The sequence below is a fragment of the Limulus polyphemus genome, unplaced genomic scaffold, assembly GCF_000517525.1.
Source record: "Limulus polyphemus unplaced genomic scaffold, Limulus_polyphemus-2.1.2 Scaffold432, whole genome shotgun sequence".
Taxonomy (NCBI): Eukaryota; Metazoa; Arthropoda; class Merostomata; order Xiphosura; family Limulidae; genus Limulus; species Limulus polyphemus.
The window spans coordinates 314,556-337,507 of record NW_013666042.1 but is presented as its reverse complement, the minus strand read 5'-3'; the positions used below and the strand labels follow the sequence as shown (position 1 = coordinate 337,507).

The 22,952-nt window shown below is 32.6% G+C and overlaps 1 protein-coding gene across 1 annotated transcript in view; it reads right to left on the bottom strand.

The window, feature by feature from the left end:
- LOC106458231 (Down syndrome cell adhesion molecule-like protein Dscam2) overlaps window positions 1–22,952 on the bottom strand; it is a 260,015-nt gene that overhangs the window by 24,036 nt on the left and 213,027 nt on the right. Inside the window, exons 14-17 of the mRNA XM_022384379.1 lie at window positions 19,449–19,544; window positions 17,660–17,827; window positions 7,384–7,454; window positions 860–1,094 (exon numbers count right to left, since the gene is read on the bottom strand). Coding sequence (XP_022240087.1) covers window positions 860–1,094; window positions 7,384–7,454; window positions 17,660–17,827; window positions 19,449–19,544 — 570 coding nt within the window. The remainder of the gene's footprint in view (window positions 1–859; window positions 1,095–7,383; window positions 7,455–17,659; window positions 17,828–19,448; window positions 19,545–22,952) is intronic.

The following is a 22,952-nucleotide window of genomic DNA, read 5'->3' as shown; positions in this document are numbered from 1 at the left end:
TAATCAATGCCATCATTCCCCCAAATTAATGTTATGCTCAATGTAGCACAGCTTCCATTTTCTAAATAGGTCCAGCAATTTTATTTTTGTCTTTGCACTTTAAAATACTTCATAATCAGTTTTCTCCTTTTGTAGCTAACTCCATCACTCATCTATAACACAACATTTCAAATATTTCCAAATGTTGTTTAGATTCACCAGACAAGATCCACGTTTCCACGCTGTAGAGTAGGACTGACCATACTTAGTATTCTAGCTGTCTCTTCTTCAGTTCTAGTTTTACATATCTCTCTAAAAACTATAGGTATTATAAGGCAGTATGATGCTTGCAGAAGAACTGATAGCATTACGTGTTTACAATGTTTCGTTCAGTTTGTGTTTAAGCAAAAAAATGGTCTTAATTGTCATTCTATACTGTTATTGCGTTATTTTTCGTTAATTTTTTACATTATTGAATAAACATTTTAATTACCAGTGGAAGCTTTTTGTCTGAAGTACATACACTGAGATGTTGAAACTTTTGTAACCTAACAAAAATATATTTTCTCCAAACTAGAACTGAACTGTATTTGTTTATATTGTCTCCTTTAAATATATCTAGACAAGAGGTTGTCTAGCTATTGGAAAGATTTTTGTTTTCTAGAATGGTACTTTTTCCCCGATTTTTAATTACATGGCAAATGGGAAATTCTGAATTCCCTTCACAAAAAACGAGCCATACTGAAAAATTGTGTGAACCACATATCCAGACAGATATGTACAGCTTCAAAATCAAACAGAATGATAACTAAAAGAATCACAGTAGGTCGTTACGATCACTAATGATCAGATTAAAGTAAGTAAATAATATGCTACAAACCATGCGTCATAGTCTCCACTGTTATCATATCTGAAGATGGGCCAGCACCTTTGTCATTAAAAGCCTGAACTATAATGTCATACACAGCAGATCTATCAAGGTTGGTGATGTCACAATAGTAGGCTTGTTTTCCAGAAGTGGCAACTGTTTTATATGAAAAAGTCTCATCCCGGTTTTTACGTCTGTACCCGACATAATAACCTGAGATACTGCGGCTTTTCTCTGGGAATAGTGCCTAAAAATTACAACGAGAATAAGTAGCAGTTAGAATAACATTTCTGAAATATATTTAAAATGACAGTTATAAAATATATTTAATTTTTTTATAAATAATCATACTAAATAAATAATACATATGTTAACTTAATGATAACCGACACATAAAGCTTAATTTATTTAATACAGAATTTCGATCAGATGCCCTTCAACTGGTTTGACAGCCCTGCATCCTTGTGTAGCAGTTTAGTTTGAACTATATTCGTGCTTCTAGCTACCATAGATCCAGCCCAGCTGGTAAGTTCTAGCATTAAATGAAAGGTCTCGTTGTCAACAGCATACAAACAAGGTTCAGTTGAAATGTTATGATACACTCTTGTTACTGATAACCTATATTTGGCCATAAAAGAAATGATGGGTTTTTAACCATCATAGTACTTTACTGATCATTAGTGTGCTCAGGTTGTTAATGGTGAGTCAAGGACTGTACATTTAAACCAAATAAACTACTTAGTTATGTCACTATACAAGGCCTACATTATTTATTTGATTTTACTCTTTCAAATAGTAGTAACGAGAGAAGATACCCCATTTTTTGCATGACATGCTGTCAGAGGGCGCCACAAGTGTCCGACGTAGAGCGAGGGAGGGGTAGAGGCGTTGATGTCACCAGAGATAATGACATCATAGTTCTGTGAAGTCTAACAACAGGGCATATTGTTATGAATGTGTTGCTAGACCACTATGACATCAGAGATAATGATGTCTGTAAAGTGGATCAATGTGTCTCAACATGTAATCAATGGCTATATTTAATATAGTCGGTATAAAACACTGATCCATTAGTTCTATATTCAATCATACTTATTTCTTAAATTTCCTAACCAATTATATGTAAATCACTTATTGTCCTGAAAACAACAGTTATTTAAGATACAAACTTAAAACAATCATACTATTTGACTTTATGCTATCCACATAAATTGACAAGATATTTCATTTTACACATGTTACTTTATAGTTTTAACTTACATGAATATTACAAGGGTGATTGATGTTACTATACTTCTACATGTGATTATGTTATCAATGTCTAGATTTAATTATGTTACAAGTAAAACCATTATTTTAACGGCATTCTTACTGTCTGTAAGCTTCTTACAAAGCTGCTGTTTTACGTCCACAAGTCAATAAGACAACTCTTATAACATATTATCCATTATTTGAATGAGGCAGTGTAAATCGCTTATCTTTCTCAAAAGGACGCTTATTTAGTATGCAAATTTACAACAATCTTACTGTTTCACTAGTGTGTCTTTATCTATATAACTATTCTTGATAAAATATTGTTTCTTACGATAAAATACAAGAAAATGCATAACCAATTTTGATTTAACATATTTATTATAGTTTCAGTTTCTATATTTAAGCATACTTTTTATAATTATTGTCCGCCAAAGGATGCAAACACTCTTATTTTAATGAAAAAACTATTATAACATACATATTATCCATTATTTGAATCATGCAGGTATAACAAATAATTTACTTTTATCATCCTGAAAAGGACAATTATTTACTTCTCCATGTAATTTAACATACTGTTTCACATTATAAGCTATTATGTATTTCATTTTGCTACAATTAAAAATAATAAATGAACGACTTGCTGCTTATCCATCCATTTTATGTTAAAATTTCATAAAATATTGAGACTATATAATGTTAAGACACTGTTTGTTAGGAATTATCACACACATACATATGATGTGGGCACTGACATTAAGACAATCTGTAGGAGGTAATCACGTGATCACATAGATAATCAAATATATAAAAATCATCAGTTACAGATCAGTGTTCTGTGATCTTCATATATGAAACTCATTTCTCACATTAGACTAATATACTCTCTTTGGTATATGCAAGTAAAGTGTAGATAAAAGACAATTTATGTCACAATAACAATTTCATGATCCATCTGAGGAAATATCTGTTTTGAAATAGTCGAAGATTAATCACTTGATTTATAATTAAAGATTCTTTTACGATTATGATTGTCAACTCTTTTTCGGTATTGTTAATTTGTTAAAAAATCCATTTGATACTTTGGTAAACTAAGTTTAAATACCATAGTGTACAAAAAGTTTTTCACTGATTTTTAGGTGAAAATGATAATACAAGCTACCATAACATCGTTTTGAAAAATTATATTTGGAGTCTCAAACATCAATGAACAAATATAGCACGTGATTGGAAGCTTGTAAGTTCTGTTTCTGGATTGTATGTTTAAGTCATTTAGTCAACTTAGGTATTTTGAAGTTAAATAGATTGATTGGCCTTAGGCCAAACAGGTTACAATGAGTCAGAGTGAAATGTCTCCATGGTGTTAATGACCCACAGATGGAAATGAAAATAACATCTATATGCACGTAGTTTCAATGATTGACGTTTTTATTAATGCATGGAAAAAGTTCGTTTATTGGCTGTACTTTAAAACTGTAAAGTTTTATGAATTTTATTTGTATGATATGTTTTATACTTTAAGTGAATATCCTTTAGAAAAAGGTAAGCTTTGCTATTTTAAGTATTTTCTATAATAGTAAAGTGATTGGTTAAACAGTAAGATGTGACGACCTCATAACAAACAGTGTCTTAATGTTAGACAGTTTCAAAGTTTTAGGTAATGAATGGATAAATTTTAGTTGTGGCACACGAAATATATTTTTTTCAATTTGACTAATGAACAAAGGTCAAAACTTTTCATCCACTGGTAAGTTGAAATATCTCACAGCCTCACACAGTACTTGTGATCACGTGACGACCTCCTACACATTGTCTTGACGTCCGTGCCCACACCATATGTATGTGTGTGTGATAATTCCTAACAAACAGTATTTTTACATTAGATAGTCTCAATCTTTTATGAAATTTTAATAGAAAATGGATGAATCAGCAGTAAGTCATTCATTTATTATTTTTAATTGTAGCGAAATGAAATACATAATAATTTATAAAGTGAAACAGTATGTTAAATTATGTGGAGAAGTAAGTAATCGTCATTTTCAGAATAATAAAAGTAAATTATTGGTTATAACTGCCGCATTCAAATAATGGATATGTATGTTATAATACTTTTCTCACTAAAATAAGAGTGTTTGCGTCCTTTCGAAAATAATAATTATAAAAAATATGCTTAGATATAGAAAATAAAATTATAATAAATCAGAATCGGTTAAGTATTTTCTTATCCTATATTGTAAGAAGTTATTTTGTCAAGACAGTCATATGGATAAAGACAAACTAGTTAAACAGTAAAATTGTTGTAATTTTGATATTAAATGAGTGTTTTTTTATGATGATAAGTAATTTATACTGCCTCATTCAAATAATGGATAATATGTATGTTACAAAAGTTGTCTTGTTGACTTGTGAAAGCGAAACAGCAGCTTTGTTAAAAGCCTATAGACAGTAAGATCGTCGTTAAGATAATGGTTTTACTTGTAACATAATTAACTCTAGATATTGATGACATAATTACATTTGGAAGTATGGTAACACTGTTCACCCTTATAAAATTCATGTAAGTTAAAAATATAATATATTATGTGAAAAATGAAATATATTGTCAAATTATATGGATAAAATAAAGTCAAACTACTGAAACAGAAAGACTGTCATAAATTTGCATGTTAAAAAGCATCCTTTTCAGGACAATAAGTGATTTATAAAACACATAATTCAATATAGAAGTAATGATTTGGTGTGCTATACCAACTGTATTAAATATAGCCATTGATTATATGTTGAGACACGTTGATCCATTTCGTGAACGTCATTGTCTCTGGCATCATGGTGGCCTAGCAACGTTTTCCTAACAATGCAACTTGTGGTTCGACCTCGTGGAACTATGACATCATTGTCTCTGGTGACATCAACATCTCTACCCCTCATCTGAGGTCGACATTGTTGCTCCCTCTGATAGCATATCACGCAACAAATGGGGTAACAACTGACAAGCTGTGAATTTAATTAAACTTGTCTGTTGAAGTGGGAGTGGTGAATGAAAGAATATATTAGGCCTCTTTTCTTCAGTGAAATTCATTTTTTGGGATAAGAAATATATGAATATAATAACAAGTGATTAAAATTAGTACTGTACAACATTAGGGAACTTAATACAAAACGAAAACATTGTTATGAGATGAAAATTCAGAATTATTCTTCTATTACCACTCCTCACTGCCATCCTTAAGCTATAATGGATAATGTCTGTGGCCATAGTGTCCAAATGCATTGAGGATATTCCATCTATCAGACAAAATCTAGATAACCCATGGGCTTATGGCCCTCATTTAGAGGACCTCTATAATGTAAGTTTAATGCTTGATCTACTACTGACCATTACCACTAAAATGCAATTTTAAGTTCTTTGACCAAATTACAAACAGTAATTAGTAGGGTTACTTATTTACATACTCTAATGTAAATCAATGCCAAATTTGGGGTCTGCTTTTGGGGAATCCCTATAAAGTGTTTTCGTGAAATATCTTGTTTCTGTAACAGACTGGGTGAAAATTATCTTTGTGCAAACCCCGGTGCCGAAATGATTAGTTTGGTACCACTTAAAAGTTGGTGCAACCAGCTGTTTTGTAGAAGTTACATGACATACACACAACCCTGTAACATGCTTTACAATAACAGCAGACGTAAATAATAATTAAAATGCAAAAATATATTGTGTGCTTTTACAATGATATTAAAATAGTCAAGAGTAGAGACAATTTTATAATGTTAGTTCTTACAGTTGCCAGCCTTAAGTTCCTTTCACTTAGGGTTTGACTTATTGATTAAAAATGCTTCTGCTTATTTTTTTCAGGAAGGATTTTAGTTTTTTTACGTATTGTTAGTGATAATATTGTTTTAAGACTTGGTTTTCGATTTTCAGTGTCTTTACAAGCACTGTTCAGATAATGGGAATAGTGGAATTGACCATCACATTATAACACCCCACGGCTGAAAGGGCGAGCATGTTTTGTGGGACGGGGATTAGAGCTCCCTAATCACTTGGCCATGCTTGGCCCTTTTTACGAAGTTTTGTTTGTTAAATGTAGAAAGGGCCAAGCATGGCCCTTTCTACATTTAACAAACAAAACTTCGTAAATCAGCTATTGAACATTTCAAGAGCTTGAAATACCTTGTTTAGAAGCAAAACAGTGTTGTAAGTGTAGCCTTTTTGCATTGTACAGTGCTATTGATGAAACCTATTATATCAAAATTAGGAAAAATTACTCTCAGGAAAAGCAGGAGAATGTATAAACTTTATTTGGAATCCATGAGCTTCTGGAGCTCTAAGGCAAACCCTGGACTCCAGACATTATGGGTGCATCTATGGTGCACATTTCCTTGTTTGTTCAGTCAAATGAACCTTGCCCCACTTTTGATTTGCCTCCTACACCTCTACCTCTGTAGCTATTTTCAAAATAAACTTGTTTTTGAAAATACCCAATTTAATTGGAGTATGCGATAATCACGAAATTAACTTTAAATATATTATCGTGATGTATTTATAAGATATAGCTCAATCTGGGCGGAATTAAATGGAACATTTTTTTTTATTTAGTTTTCTCATCTGCACAGTAAAAATTCAGTATTTGCAATCACAAATATACAGCAACAAGTTTGCCTCCTACATCTATACCTCTGTAGCTATTTTCAAAATAAACTTGTTTTTGAAAATACCCAATTTAATGTTTGGGATTGTTTTTGATTTACAATATTTTAGTAATTAAATAGCAAAGCATTGCTACTAATCCCATAAAACTATTTTTGTTTTACCTTGAAAATGGATTATAAATACTATATCTAAATTTTATCTTAGCTGAAACTTAATCGGCTTAAAACTGATTAATGAAAACTCAACATATATTTTCCTTTAGTTTTGGCTGAATAGTCCACTTATACCTTCGTGCAATAACGACATTTGAAATTCAAGCCTATAGCTGTGGATACATGTATGATATGTCTTCTCATTGGTTATTTGGATTGTTTATACAAGTCTCATATTTACTGGGCGAGAGAATCAACGTGAACATGATGAGTACAAAAATATAATTTGAATACATAATGTTTTATTGGTGCAAAATATGATTTTTGACATTTATTCTCATATAATAAAGATGGATTAAGGTAATTGTGAACACTCTAAAACTTAATTTACCAAAAAGAAAAAGTTTTCCTTCCTTTTTGATTTAACCGATTTGCTATACACAACTTCTACACAAACGAATATATAAATATGAACTCACCTTCCATTTGATACTTAAAGACCTCGAATTAATGGATTTGACACTGATATCTTGTGGAATCTCCTCTGGGGCTTAGATGAAATATTAATATTATATCAAATAATTTGTTATTTATATGTCGTCACTATAATAGAATAAGTAACAATGTTAGTATCATAAAGAACGACATACAAAACTAAACGTCATTAAGCATGTTTTGACAAAATCATTTGTACCTCACTCTAGCCAACATTTAAACCAATGTCATTCTGTAATATGTATATCAAGACTCTGTGTTTGAAGGTAGTTTTTATTTTTTTTTCTATTAAGATTATTCCATTAACAGTTTGTTGTCAAGAAAAGCTACACAATGAGCTATCTGTGGTCTGTTCATTGCGGGTATTGAAACCAGATTTTTAGCCTTATAAGCCCTCACGTTTATCACTGATCCAGTGGAGCCTCATTAACAGTAGACTGTATAATTGAACTAAGTAATTAGTCTAATCATAAACGCCTTAAATATGTTCTCAATGGTTTTTAGTCTGGAAGGGTATCTACATTAAGTTTCCACCAAGTGCCACTCTGGTACTCTTGGGCATTTTGTTATTTTTGGACTTTGTGCAACTTCTGTTGAAAAGAAAAATTATTTTTCAGCAAAATTTTCATGAAGTTATAACAGTGCATTTTAGCAACCAAAATGCACAAAATAATAAAATTACCAGGGCTTGACATTAAAGTTTGCCCAATTGCTTGGAACAAGTCAAATCACAGTTTGGGCAAGTGAACTACAGTGCTTTGCAAAAGTATTCACCTCCTACCAATAATGTCACATTTTGATGAAATGCAAATAATGTAAGCAATATATTATAATGAACTTGCTTTTATTCAAAACTCTAATGATCAAACGTAACACTTATACACGAAGGAGGTTGAGTGTCAGCAAAACCTGCCAAGAAAATGTATATATTATAATTTGCTGATCATATAAATATTCAGCCCCCTAAGTCAGTACGTGGTGGAAGCATCTTTGGCAGCAATTACTGCTGTGAATCTTTTTGGTTAGGTATCTACCAGCTTTGCACAATGGGCTGGTGTAATCTTTGCTTATTCTTCCTGGCAAAATTGCCCCAATTCTGACAAGTTCATTGATGATCGTTATTGGACTGCAATCTTAAAGTCTCGCCCTAAATTTTCTATTGGATTCATGTCAGGACTTTGACTGAGTCACTCCAGGACATTCACTCTCTTCTTTTGAAACCACTCCAGTGTGGCTTTGGCTTTGTGCTTCGGATCATTGTTCTGCTGAAATGTGAGTTTTCGACCCAGTTTTAGATTCTTGGCTGACTCAAGCAGGTTTTTCTCTAGGATTCGCCTGTACTTTGCACCATCCATCTCCATCTGAATCTGACAAGCTTCCCAGTCCCTGCTGGGATGGTGTTGACTGGGTGATGTGCTGTGTTAGGCTTGCATTAAATATAACACTTTGAATTTCTGTCTCATCTGACCACAAAACCTTCTGCCACGTGTCTGCAGCATCAATTACATGCTTCTGTTGAAAACTCCATACGAGATTTAAGATGATCCTTTTTCAGTAGTGGCTTCTTTCTTGCCACTCACTCATACAGTTCAGCTTTGTGTAGGGATTGGGATATTGTCAGTGTATGAACATTGACTCTCATCTCAGACATGGAACTTTGCAAATCTTTCAAAGTCATTGTTGGCTTCACATTGGCATCCCTAACCAGTTTCCTGCTTGTCCAACTGCTTAGTTTGGAAGGGTGGCATTCCACTTCTTAATGGTGGACTTCAGCGTACTCACAGAGATAATTAGTGACTCTGAAATTTTCTTATAACCTTCTTCTGATCTGTGTTTCTCTGCCATTTTATCCCTGACTTGTTCAGAAAGCTAGTTGGTCTTCATTCTTGGTTTGTTGTATTACTATGTAAATTGTGGCTTGAACAGATGCATTTACTCCTGAAGTCAAGTTAAACTACTTTGATTACCCGCAGACAGAGACCATTTTGCTAATTTTTTACACTTTTAAACTAATCTTTTGAACCTGAATTGATTTATAGATGCTATAGCAAAGGGGTTGAATATTTATGAAATTGAGAATATTCTAATTTTCTTTGAATATCAGCGTTTTTTAGCTTTCTCAGTTTGAAGTAGATTGTGTAGATTCTAAATATAAAGTCGCATTTGGAAGTTTCATGACTGCAAGCTCAGACAACAACAAATTTCAAGGCATTGTATATGTCCTGGTTCCCCAACAGGACAAAGAAAACTTCTAACGTATGGTAATTGATGATTGTAGAATGATATGAGTTGTAAAGCTTTTAAAATCATGATATTTGTGCAGTATATAAAATATTGAATGTTTGTAGGGCAATTGTAGCACAGGTTTGGGCAAGTCAGTGTTACACCTCATCTGCCCGATAAGACAATATGTGGGTGCTATATATTCCAAGAAAATTAACTGTCAAATATCTTTTGCAGTTACATCACTAGAATATATTGTGAAATGTGCATATTTGTTTCGTACCAAGCCTCCAGACAGAAGTGGTATTTCCTGGTCAATATAAAATAATAACCATTGATTAATTTTCTTGCTTACTTTATTTTCAGAAAGCATACACCATGGCTCAATGTTACTTCAAGGTTTTAAACTGTAAATCGTCCAACTACAATCTACATACGAACTCGGGACATTACTGAGAAAAGTGAAAGTGAGATCCAACCTTGACCATAACTTATCACAAGGATCGTGTATCCACGTATACTTCACATCATTACGTACAACAGTATATGAAGATGAATGAGCTGGCCTAAGGAGAATCATCACATGAACCACCACTTCCAAAACGAAGTACGCACACTGAAATCTATAGATGTTTTTTTTTGTTGTGTGTGTGTGGTTAAGTCTGTCTGGACAAGAATTATAAATATCCTGATTGCTGGAGACGTATACACGACGTCTCATTGCTGATAGAGGTTCTGCAAAGACATTCAAAGATTCCATTATTGAAGCATGCTTAAGCATTTTCGTGACAACGGTGCAGTGCGTGACCCTCACGCTGCTAACACAGAATACCATGCATATTGTAGGCCAAACTTTTGAATCCAGGATTTCAGACAAAAACAAAGGTGATGACTAAACAGATTTTGTATTCAATACTGCTGTGTAAGCTATGTTGGATGACCATTCTAAAATTTGGAACCCTGTTTATCTTCATGAATTCTATATATCAAACGGGAGAGAATATCTTTCTGAAGAATGTTGTTAAACAGAATCGCGGAGCAGTTTGGAGCAGAAATTTCAGTTCTGACTAGAAAATGCGTAGCAAGCATCATAATGTTTTGAAACGATATGAACTAAGTAATCAATCATGTATCCAATTATGATAAACATGACTGTGCTCTACAGCAAATCGCCAACTGCATTTCTATGGAATCCAAAAAGATTGAACTAAATAAGTGGTAATACAAAACAAGCCACGGAGGAAACAAGTTCTATCCTTATGATATTGCTGTCTTTACTATTAGAAAAATTGAGTATCAAGTGCCTTGATAGGGATCATGGCCACAAGTTGCATTATTAAATGGCCCACGTTTCTATAGGTAACATTGAGAGATGTCTTTAGAGAAAAGATTTCCATAGAACAGTTCCATGAACTTCGAGTATGTGGTTCCTATGCAGTTCAGGCAGCTAACATGGAAGTTGATTTGATGGGAATTAAGGTTAATGGTGAAATCATCCATATAGTAGCTGACAACTTTGATGCAAATATCTCCTTGCAAAATGGAGTACAGTCCACACATTCTTTAGCACTGCTTCTTACACAAGTTCAACATGAGAAAGATTTAGATGAGAATGCACCAGCAATTAGGCATACAAAGCAAACTGAAATGCAGAACAAGGTTACGTCAAAAATAGTTATACGTTAATACTACAGTAAAAGAAAAAAACACCTATGCTTTACCAGGAATCTCAAGCTTCTGTACTAAACATAACATGTTACACTGTCAGGAAATATCTCTAGCTCGAGCACCAAACTTTAAGTTTCTTCAATTCGTGATTTCAAATGAGATGACTGTAGAGTACAATGGTTACAATACCACAGTATCAAAAGAACAAGGAAACATCTTTAGTCCTAAAAAAAAGGTGGTTTACACACTACTGAGAGATATAACACCAGTAGATCCAGCTCCAGATACAGTACTGACAGCAATGATAAAAGCAGTGTCTCACTCATAAAACATTAGAGAAGTTGAACAATATAACTTTATTTGTAAAACAATCGTGTGGTTGTCAACAGACTGTAGATTCATCCAGACCATTTCAGAAACTTCTAAGATTGGGCAGCATACACACACTAATGAGTTTTACTGACACAATAGAGACACTCATGGTTAATACAGGTTTAGAGGAAATTATGCAATCCTGTTTTTTGGGTGTTACAAAAATGTTCTATGGAACGAAATTCCCTTAGAATGTGAGTGCCTTATGCATGGTGACTGAAGAACTCCTGAAGTGAATAACTTCGAACAGTTGATGGAAGCCTTAGAAAATTGATCACTGAGGAGTCGAATTGCAAAAGTATGAATCGAAAGCCTAATAAAACTGGTTTTCATAATGATGATCTTCTTTCATACAGAATATACGGAAATTATAACCTATTTATTTGTGGCAGGACATGTAAATTGTGCAAGATAAGCTATATCATCTTAGATGTATGCAAAAATTTCCAGCAGAAATTCTATCACAGTTCCTAAAAGGCAACCACATCATGTGTCATAACCAAGGTATTTGGCATAGAATCTGGTCCAATATGTACGTTGAGACTAACTTTATGAGGTACAGGGATGAAACAGGTGGATGTATTAGAATCACACTCAAAGTGTCTATGATGACAAAATGGGCATCGAGCTTATATGTATGTGATTAGCTTTCAAATTACATTAGAGACATGTGTGATAACACTGAACCAACCACAACAACCATACACCTCTTCATACACGAATAATATCTGATCGAAAAGACTGCACTAATAATAGTGAGAAGTTTCATAAAGCAACTGACCCACTAAATGTTGTGGATCATCCAAATGACAAATTGCTTCAACCACTGTGAATGTTGATGATTACAACTGGGAAAAAGCAAATGGAAGACTGAGGCCAGCTGACCTAAGGAATTTAACAAATCCTTGCCAAAGAAAGTGGTCACAATGGCTTACATGAAGGAACACAAAGTTGTATTTAACAGTAACTTAATACATGCACAAGTGATGGTTTTGTAGAAATATAGAGATGACATACGTATACCAAAAATGTTTGAATACGAGTTGTCACCATTGCCAACTTTAACGTTCGATGAAAATGGAAACATGCAAATCTCTACATCCACATCAGTCCAATCCAACAAGTGAACGTACATGAAAGAGTGTACCACTGGCCTAACAATTATAGATGGGTGTGCCATACTATGTGCAATTCATTGCCTATCAAAAGGGACAACCAGGAACTATATCAAAAATTTTTACAAATACATAAACCAATCTATCCAAGAAGGAAACCTCTACCTGGTGTTCGACAGGAACTATGATTATAATACAAATAGCGTAACAAAGGCAGCTAGAACAATGAAAGAGGGAAGCAGATGTCACAAAATCACAATTAACAGCATCTTTCCATCTTAAAAAGTCATGGTTTCTGTTGCAGAAAACTAAGCGTGTTCCATCTCTAATTGTTGAGCAGCTGCAGATATATCACACAATACACACAAGCTGATAATAAAACTGACAATGAGCCCACTCCCATTGTGATTGAAAAAAGGAACATATGAACGACTCACGAGGAGGCCCCAAATTATTATTGGACAGCAGATGGTAAACATCACTAACAGTGGCATTACTTCAATGCCATAAATTATAGCACTGGCGTCTTTGTATTATTGGTGCATTACTATTCAACACTTGGTCTTTCGTGTAATTTGTTCATGATCAAAACTAGTTGCAGTAAAACCATTTTCAACATTAATGCAACAGTTGAAGAGCATAAGGATTATGGCAAACGTTGCTAAATATACATGCTTTCTCTGGGTGTAATACAGTGACATGTTTGTAGGATATAGGAAAAGGAACTGCTCTAAATGTGCTACAGGCTTATTTAAATTTAGAGAAGCTAGGAGATACTGAAGCTAACAAGGAAAAGACAACACTTTCAATAGTTCATTACTACATTTGATCAAGGAAGATGTTAAATCCTAAAATCATGTCAACTCCTGATCTGAAATTCTTACCACCAACAACACAGGCATTTGAAGCTAACATTTACCGTGCTCATTATCAGGTTTGTGTTTGGCGAGCTGTAACTGATCCAAACCCGCCACCACTTGATCCTGTCAAATATGGCTGGACGGACACAGAATGATGCAACAATACCCTGTGCAAAATCCAATTAGTGTAACAACAGTTCTTTTGGAAATCTTTAAAATGATAAAATAAGGATGTTCAATAGAAGCTCCATGTGAGGCCTCTTGATGAGGATGTTCCTCGGCCCAGCTGTCACTGTCAGTATTTTTCAAATATCGGGAGTTTCCTTGTCAGAACAAGAACAAAATTCGCACAAACACTTATAATGATTGTGATTATGTTATCAAATAGGAACTTGAACTGCGAACGTTACAATTATCATTGTTTCAATCATTCATTCTAGGCTGTGTCCGCCCACTGCAAGGCGTAGCCCTCCACCAAAGACATCCAAGTCTGTCTATCTGCTGCTTTCCTTGGCCGTGTGATGCCCTCTTTCTTTATGATGTCATCATGTCTTCTTCTGTGTGGTCTACCTCTTGATCTCTTCCCTCTGTGGGGCTGCCATTCTATGATTCATTTCGTCCATCTGTTGTATTTTAATCGAGCAATGTGTTCGGCTCATTTTCATTTTGATTTTGCAATATACTTGGAGATGTCTCTTACCCCAGTATTTCTTCTGATGTCTGAGCACAAAGTGTTATCATGGATCTTGATCTTCAGTATCTTTCTTTCCGTTGCTCTTTGTGTTGTCTGCAATCTTGAGTTAAGCTGTTTAGTGAGTGACCAAGTCTGACAACCATATGTTATGGTTGGTAAAACGCATTGGTCGAATACTCTTCTTTTAAAGGTTCTTGGTAGTTTTTCGTCTTGAAAGGGCTCTCAGTACTTCCCAAAGCAGCTCCAGCCAACTCTTATTCTCATATTTATTTCCTCTTTTTTATGTAGGTTGTTTATCCAAGGTATTTGCAATTGTTCACACTCTCGATAGTTTCATTTTCTAATTTGATTTCACGGTTGTCATCTAAGTTTATCATATACTTTGTTTCCCCCTTATGTATTTTAAGACCGATCTTTGTGATCTGTTGTATGTTCTCCATAAATAAAGACACATCATCTGTAAACCTGAGGTCTGTTAATTCTTCTCCATCTATATTCATGCCATGTTCCTGTAGCTTTCATCATTTAAAAACTTCCTTATTGTTGCTGTAAATAGCTTAGGTGATATAGGGTATCCTTGGCTTACGCCTCTACCAATCAAGAACTCGTATGATACATGATTGTCCAGGTGGATTCTTTCTGTTGCACCAGTGTAGATGTCTTCAAGAATGTTTATATATACTTCGTTTATTACACCTTTTCGCAGAGCTTCAACTGAGTCAAATGCTTTTTGTAGTCAATGTATCCGATGCAAAGTATTAGACTGAATTCATTTGATTTTTCCATAATCTGATTTAACGTATGTAGGTGGTCAACAGTGGAGAACCATTTTCTAAAGCTGGCTTGTTCTCTTGGTTGATTTTCGTCTAATATATTTTCTATTCTGGTTTGAAGAATTCGTGTGAATATTTTATGCATATGTTACAGTAGAATGATAGGTCTATAATTCTTTATATCTTTGGGGTCGCTCTTCTTCAAATAAACAATGATCTTTGCTTCTTTCCAGCTGAGTGGTACTTTTCTTGATACTAGTATTTCATTATATATTCTGTTTATATAATTCAGTACTTCCTTGCCACCTGTATTAGTACGTCACTTGTTATCTATCATTGGTGCTTTTCGTTTCTTCATTTGTGTCATTGATCTTTTCACTTCATGCTCTGTTATTGGTGGTCCTTGCTCTGTGTCTGAACTTGTTTTTACTGTGTTTGGCTTATAGAAGTTGGGACAAATTTCCAACACTTTCTGTTCTTTCTTATACGATCTCCCCTGATGAATTAATTTTTGTGATTTTTCTTTTGGATCCGTACTTGTATATCTTCTTTGGTCCACTGCCGTTCTCTAATATTTCTTCGATCATTGATTTTCTTTTGAGTCTTGTTCTCGCTCTTCTTTTCTTTTTGACAGTTTTGTTCAATTCAGCATATTCTACCCTTTCTCGTGGTGTTTTGTTCTCTTTTCTCCTTAATTCATTTCTTTTAGTGTCTAGTTTTTCAATGTCCTTGTCTGCATCTAACCCTTTTCCCCTGGATTTTGCCGCCGCGTCTTGTACTATACTTATTTCTTCCTGTTGGATTGTAGTCAGAGTTTCTGGAGTTGGCTGTTCCTCACTAAGCACTCTGTTTTTCAGTTGTAGTTGCGATGTCTCCTTGTATCTCTCTGTCATTTGTCTATTTGTTTTTAAAGATTTGTTTCTCTTTAAACATATCAGTCTCTTGTCCAGTTTCAGTTTCCCTCTTACCATTCTATGGTCACTTCCAATGTCCACTTTTGTTATGACCTCGCAGTTCTCAATGATGTTCCTTGTAGAGGTTAGTCAAAAGTCTATTTGGTTCTTTGTGTTTCCATCACGTGACTCCCATGTCCAGTATGTGTTCTTTGACAGGAATTTTACCTACCATCAACGCGCTGGCCGGGTGTCCTTCTCACCCACAAGGCAGTGGAGGTGGAAAAGTAAAGGTTTTAGGACACCCCTGACTCGCCCGTAAGGTCCCTATTCATATCATATAAGCAAAACAAAATTAAACTAACTAAATAACATTAATATATTTTTTTCTGCTCAGTTAGCCTTTTTTCCATTTTTCTTGTTCCATACCGTTAAATGTAACGCTTATGGATATTTATGTAATATTTCTTAATAAACGCCCATGTTTATGTGGATAAGGTTGTGATTTGTTACATCATTCTTCGAGTTATTCTGAAAACTGTTGTTATCAAAGTCTACAAAATATTTATTGCAATTGATGACGATCTATTTTTCATATAGAAGTTCTGATCTAAAGTTTGGCACAAAAATGACTTCCATGATGTTTTGAGAATGCGATACTTTTTTCTAATCTAAGTGAAATCCAATTAAGTTTGATGCAGATACATTGATACATTTGACATAAGCTAATATCTTTCTTCATTTGACGATTTGCTGTTAGTTGTAGTTATGAAACATCCTTAAATAACGACCCAGGGTTACTATTTGGAGCATATTTCATACACTTTGATGCCATATTTATCGTTTATACGCCCAGGGCACTAAATTCAAAATATGAGTATATTGTGTGCAAGTATATTCAATTAATGTGGAACGCACCACATACTAAACAAAATTGAATTTTTGAATCTTCTATCTCTAACAGTGTTATCAAAAGTGGCGAATGATATTTTTTGCCCAATGATGCCAGCTTGGCACCCGGTGAAATTTTGATGTAGACACCTTATAGACACAAAATCTAACATAACCTCATAGGTGTCCTCTAAAACACATCTTATCAAGAATATGACAGTGATATAAATATATTACTTTAAAAACAAAGTAAATGCTCCTGAACTGAAAAGTCTACATAAACACGATTAGTATTCACACATTTTGAATCTTTTGATGAAAGAAGTAATTGAATTAATATGTTTAACAATGACACTTAAGTTTTTAACTTTTAATTTATACTATACAGCTTTTCCTTAACAACTGATTAATAGCATTTCAACTATGCTTTGTTGTATGCCACTGCTAATGAGACTTTTCGCTTAACACTAGAGCTCTTACAGATTATTTTCTACACAGTCCAAAAACGTATATACATTTAACCGATAAAAATAATTTTTGAAGTAGTTTAACACAACTGGCCTGATTACTTTGCAAACTCAGTCTTAGCTGTAGTATAGTTGAAATGCTATTATGTGTTTCTGGAACTGGAAATATGCAAGAGCCTACTAAAAATAGTGCTTTAAATGTTATTGTGATGTGTATAAATAGAGTTATTAGCCCGAAATCACTAATATTTTGGCGTTACACATCGCAAGTTAAGTGAATTTATAACCATAATATTCAACATACGTTCATTATCAGTTGTGACGTTAATTACATCGCTGTATTCGCCTGATCCGAGAATATTTTCTGCGCGGATCCTGAAGCTGTACGTATTTAAAGGAGACAGACCTTGGACAGTATATTGGTTCAAATTGTTGTCGACGGATATGGCGTTTCTCGATGCTTCCCATGATTCTATGAAAAAAAACATTAATCATGAAGAACAACTGGAAAGAATTCACTAAAATATAACTCATATTACAGGTATTGGAAAAATTTCTTTAAAAACAATTCTGTTCGGATGTACACGACTTGATTGAGCAACTTTACTTTTCAACCTAAAAGTCGTCTTCTGTACACAGAGGATAATCATTTATAATTGTGAACTACCTGAAACCGCAAGAGCTTTATCCCAGCTTTGCAATGAATAATGTGGTTGAATGCTACTCTTATATTGCACTAACAGCTGAAAGTGCGGAGCGTTTTGAGCGGCAAATTGTTATGCAGCTCGGCGCCTGATATTGTAACCATTTAAGCTGCATAGCAGAAGATGAAATCTATCCTCTCTCTCCCGAAGAAAGGTGTTTCTGACTCTTCAGAGCCTCCACTACCCACATTATAAAACATGTTGTTTTGAATACCATATAATTTAAAATTTTAATAATATATACATTTTATTTTATATTATTCAATTAAATAAAAAAATTCTAAGTATTAATTTTCCTCAATTTAAAGGTTTTTAATTTTTCTTATTAATTAATTTCAATCTTATATCACACAAACATCTGTTAACAAAAATATTGAACTACAACCACCTAGACATACACAGCTACACAATATAAATTCTTACTATAATAATATTAATAATAAATTCAGATTCCATTTATAAATTATAAAACTAAATTCAAAGAGATGTATACCTATAAAATTGATTTGTAAACTTTATTGTTTGTTTGTTTGTTTTTAATTATGCACAAAGCTACACAGGGGCTATCTGTGCTCTGCCCAACACGGGTATCGAAACCGGTTTCTAGCGTCGTAAGTCTGCAGACATACCGCTGTGCCACTGGGGGCTAAACTTTATTAAATAATTTAATTCAAATAATAAATATCTTTCAAATCCTTAATTAAAAACTTCCCTATTTATCAGTGGCAATAGAAACTTAAAGGTGAATTATACTTATTAATTCTACTATAATTTGTTATACTTAATTTCTGTCAACAACTAAAAGATTTTTTAATGTTTATAATATTTAACGGTTAAAAATGTTAATCTTTGATCCAAAGTTGGAATCGAGAATTGTTTGTGGAAAGACTATGGGTGTATTAATAGGCGAATTTGTCACTAAACGTAACATCGCATTTTTTAGCAGCATATTCAATAAGTGATCTTATAAAAACTTTATAAACTTTTTATTATTGTTTTACTATTGCATCTTCTCTGTTTAATGATTATTCTTTTCAAAAAAGTTGAATCTAACCCAACCTCTTTTCACGAGAGAGTTAACATGTTCTTACCAATTTAATTTTCTATCAAAATTTATACCCAGATACTTCTTTTTTCAACAGGTATAATATTTACGTAAAGTAACGTAATTTCGGCATTTTTAATGGCTTCATATTTTGTTTCGATATGTTATTTCTCCTGTGAAAATTAATAAACTTAGTTTTCTCAGAATTATTCTCCATAAATTACACCACAATTCTAAGTCGATTAACACTAATTGCAAATTGCTTGTAACTTCTAGCACAAAATGATGTGTAATCCAATATGTAATGTCATCCTCATACTGTGCAAGATCAATAATACCTTTACCTAAAGATGCACACGTTATATCGTTAGTGTAGAGGCAGAATAACAACGGACTCAATACTGTTTCTTGAGGAACTCCTACCTCCGGTATAAAAGAATCTGAAAATTATTTATTAATCTTAATTTTATTAAGTCTGTTTTAATAAAAAATATTTATCCATCCGATTACTGTGTATGGCAAGAAGAAATCGTTAATTAACTTATAAATCAATCCATTGTGTCATGTCTTATCAAAAGCCTTTTCTATATGTAGAAAAATGCTCTCGTAGTATTTTTATAATGAAACCCACCAATCATATAATTATCGACTATGTGAGCCTTACCAAATGACCAGAAGTTTGATGGTTTTCCTTAGAACAAGCTTGATGTGGATTTAGTTTATTAGCTTTATCTAAACAATTTAATAATCCATTGTTTACAACTTTCTCGAATATTATAAATAACTAACTTGTTAAATTAATTGGTCTAAAGCTGTAAGGAGAACTTTTCGTTTTATTAGATTTTAAAATCATTATAATAACACTTTATTTCCACATTTTTGCGATATATCTTGTTTTATAAGATAAAGTAAATAAATGAGAAATTTTATCATATATCTTTATCACAATTCTTTAACATTACATAATGTATATTATCACATCCAGGAGTGCTATTCTTTTTAACATCTTTTAAAACCGTAATTATTTCACCAGATGTAATATTATTATTAAAATTTAGTGGATTATCCCCTAAATTATTTTCAACTTGGTCATTAATTTAATAGAAAACTCAACATTCAGTCTTTTCTCATTATTAATTCTATTATTCACATATTCGTACCACTTACTATTAAAATTAGGATATTGATTATCCTTTGTAATTTCAGTCATCATGTATTTAAACTAAAAAAGCTAATTCTTGTTCAGTTTTAGCATTTCTATCTTTCCAATTAATATCAAAAGAAAGTATTTTATTAGAACTATCATTAACATAGTTTTCAAACATTTTCCAAAACTTACTACTATCTGTTTATTTATCCAAGTCCTTGCAAAAAATTTCAAAATCTTTTACTCTTTTGTTTTTGAATTAAATTTTTCACATTTGTTTTTATTGTATAAAGTTATAAATTATGAATTATGATTTCTAACCATAATTCGTCTAATTCTTTTTTCTTTAATTGCCAATTAAATTTTCTCTATAAATTTCCATTTAGGTTTCTTAGGATGATATTTTGGTGTACTAAAATTAGCTGTAATCTAAAAAACGTTACAAATAACATTACTATATTCTTCTAGTTGATCTTATTAAAATCATATTTATCTAAATTACTTTTAAGAATTTCATTAAGTTTCTGCCAATTAGCTTTTCTAAAGTTATAATTAGCTTCTAATTTACTAGTGCTTCTCATGTTTATAGTTTTCACAATAAAAATACTTATATATATATATATTAATAATATTTAACATATAATTTCCATTTTCATTCGTTTGTTTACAATCAAAATCTACATTTTTACTGTTAAAATCACACATGATAAATAAATTGCAATCATATTTAATTAAATTATTAAGATTATCATATTCAAGATTATTTCTTGGTGATACATAGATATTTGCAATTGGTACTTTAATATTATTAAACCATACATCTACTACTTCAATTTTAATTCGAATTATAGATAGCACTAATTCTGATTTAGTTTCCTTATTAACCAAAACAGCTAACTCTAGTGTATCTTTATTAATATCTTTATCACTTCGATAGACTTTATAACCTTTTTGATTAAATATTTTATTATTTGTTAACTTTGTTTTAGAAATACATATTATAGGAATATTATTATTTACATAATATTCTATTTCGTCCTACATATTTAAAACATCTCGTTGAATATTAGCAACAATAATCCAAAATCTTTGCATTTTTGCTCATTAATTAACTTTTTAACCATTTTTTGTTTATTTTATTAAAAATTTGTTTAAAGTAGCTACTTTATTTCATATATAATTTCCTAATTTGTCTTTTAATTTTAATAACATTTTTGATTTCTTCTGGAAAGGGCCATCTGTGGTTTTTAGGAATATACTTTGGAACAGTCAAATCTATAGGTTTTTTTTTAAACTATTATCTATTATATGTACATATTGGTCTTTTTACTTGCAGAAACAAAAGTGTAATATTTTGAATTGTCTATTATGACATCGTTAAATTTATCCCAGTTTGTCTTTTTAAAGGTATATTTCCATATTTTATCGTTTTTATTTAACTGTTTTCTGTTATTATATAGTTTAATATAAACACTAATTGGTAAGTGATTACTATTAACATCACTGCCCACGTAAAAAGACTCAGTATGCTTATAATATTTTTTGGTCGTAATAGCGTAGTCAAATATGTCAGACTCGCCAGTACGGTTATAAGTATGAGTATAAGTTTCATCACTTAGTAATATTAACTCTAGTTCGTAAAGGATATCTATTAAATAAATTGCATTACTGTTAGTCTTTTTACACTCCTATACTATGTGTTTACCATTCAATTCCCCCATGATAATCAACTTTGTATTATAATCATGTAACGCCTGAAACAAAATTTTATCTGGACATTTTTTTTGTTTATTTTTGTTAAGTCATTGTTCGTTGCGAATTGTGTGTTTAACGTGACAAATTATATATATATTGTTTGTAGGTGCAAATTATGTATTTACTAGAGTACGGAACAGGTATTTTACTTTTCTCAAATCAAATTAAGCCTCAGTTTCCCACCTACTATTTAAATACATTTTATTTGTTATTAAGCATAAATTTACTTAGTAGGCTGTATGTGCTCTACCCATAACGGGTAACTAAACCCAGTTTTTAGCTTTATAGCCCTTCAACTTACCGTTGTGCTACTGTACTAGGAGGAAGGGCGGTTAAGATGGGAAACTATAAGTGATATATAAATCAGTACTCTGATAGTGCGAACTTTAGAAAATAAATTTATTTAATAAAAGTAACGAAACAAACTGCATATGGGCCTGGCATGGCCTGGTGGCTAGGGCACTGGACTCGAACGTCGCGAGTTCTAATCTCGTCACCGAATATGTGGAATACTTCACAAGCTTTCCTGCACTACATGACAGTTTTACATATGTGGAATAATTCACAAGTTCTCCTGCATTACATGACAGTTTTACATATGTGGAATACTTCACAAGTTCTCCTACACCACAAGATAGTTTTACATATGTGGAATAATTCACAAGTTCTCCTGCATTACATGACAGTTTTTACATATGTGGAATACTTCACAAGTTCTCCTACACTACAAGATAGTTTTACATATGTGGAATACTTCACAAGTTCTCCTACACTACAAGATAGTTTTACATATGTGGAATACTTCACAAGTTCTCCTGCATTACATGACAGTTTTACATATGTGGAATACTTCACAAGTTCTCCTACACTACAAGATAGTTTTACATATGTGGAATACTTCACAAGTTCTCCTACACTACATGACAGTTTTACATATGTGGAATAC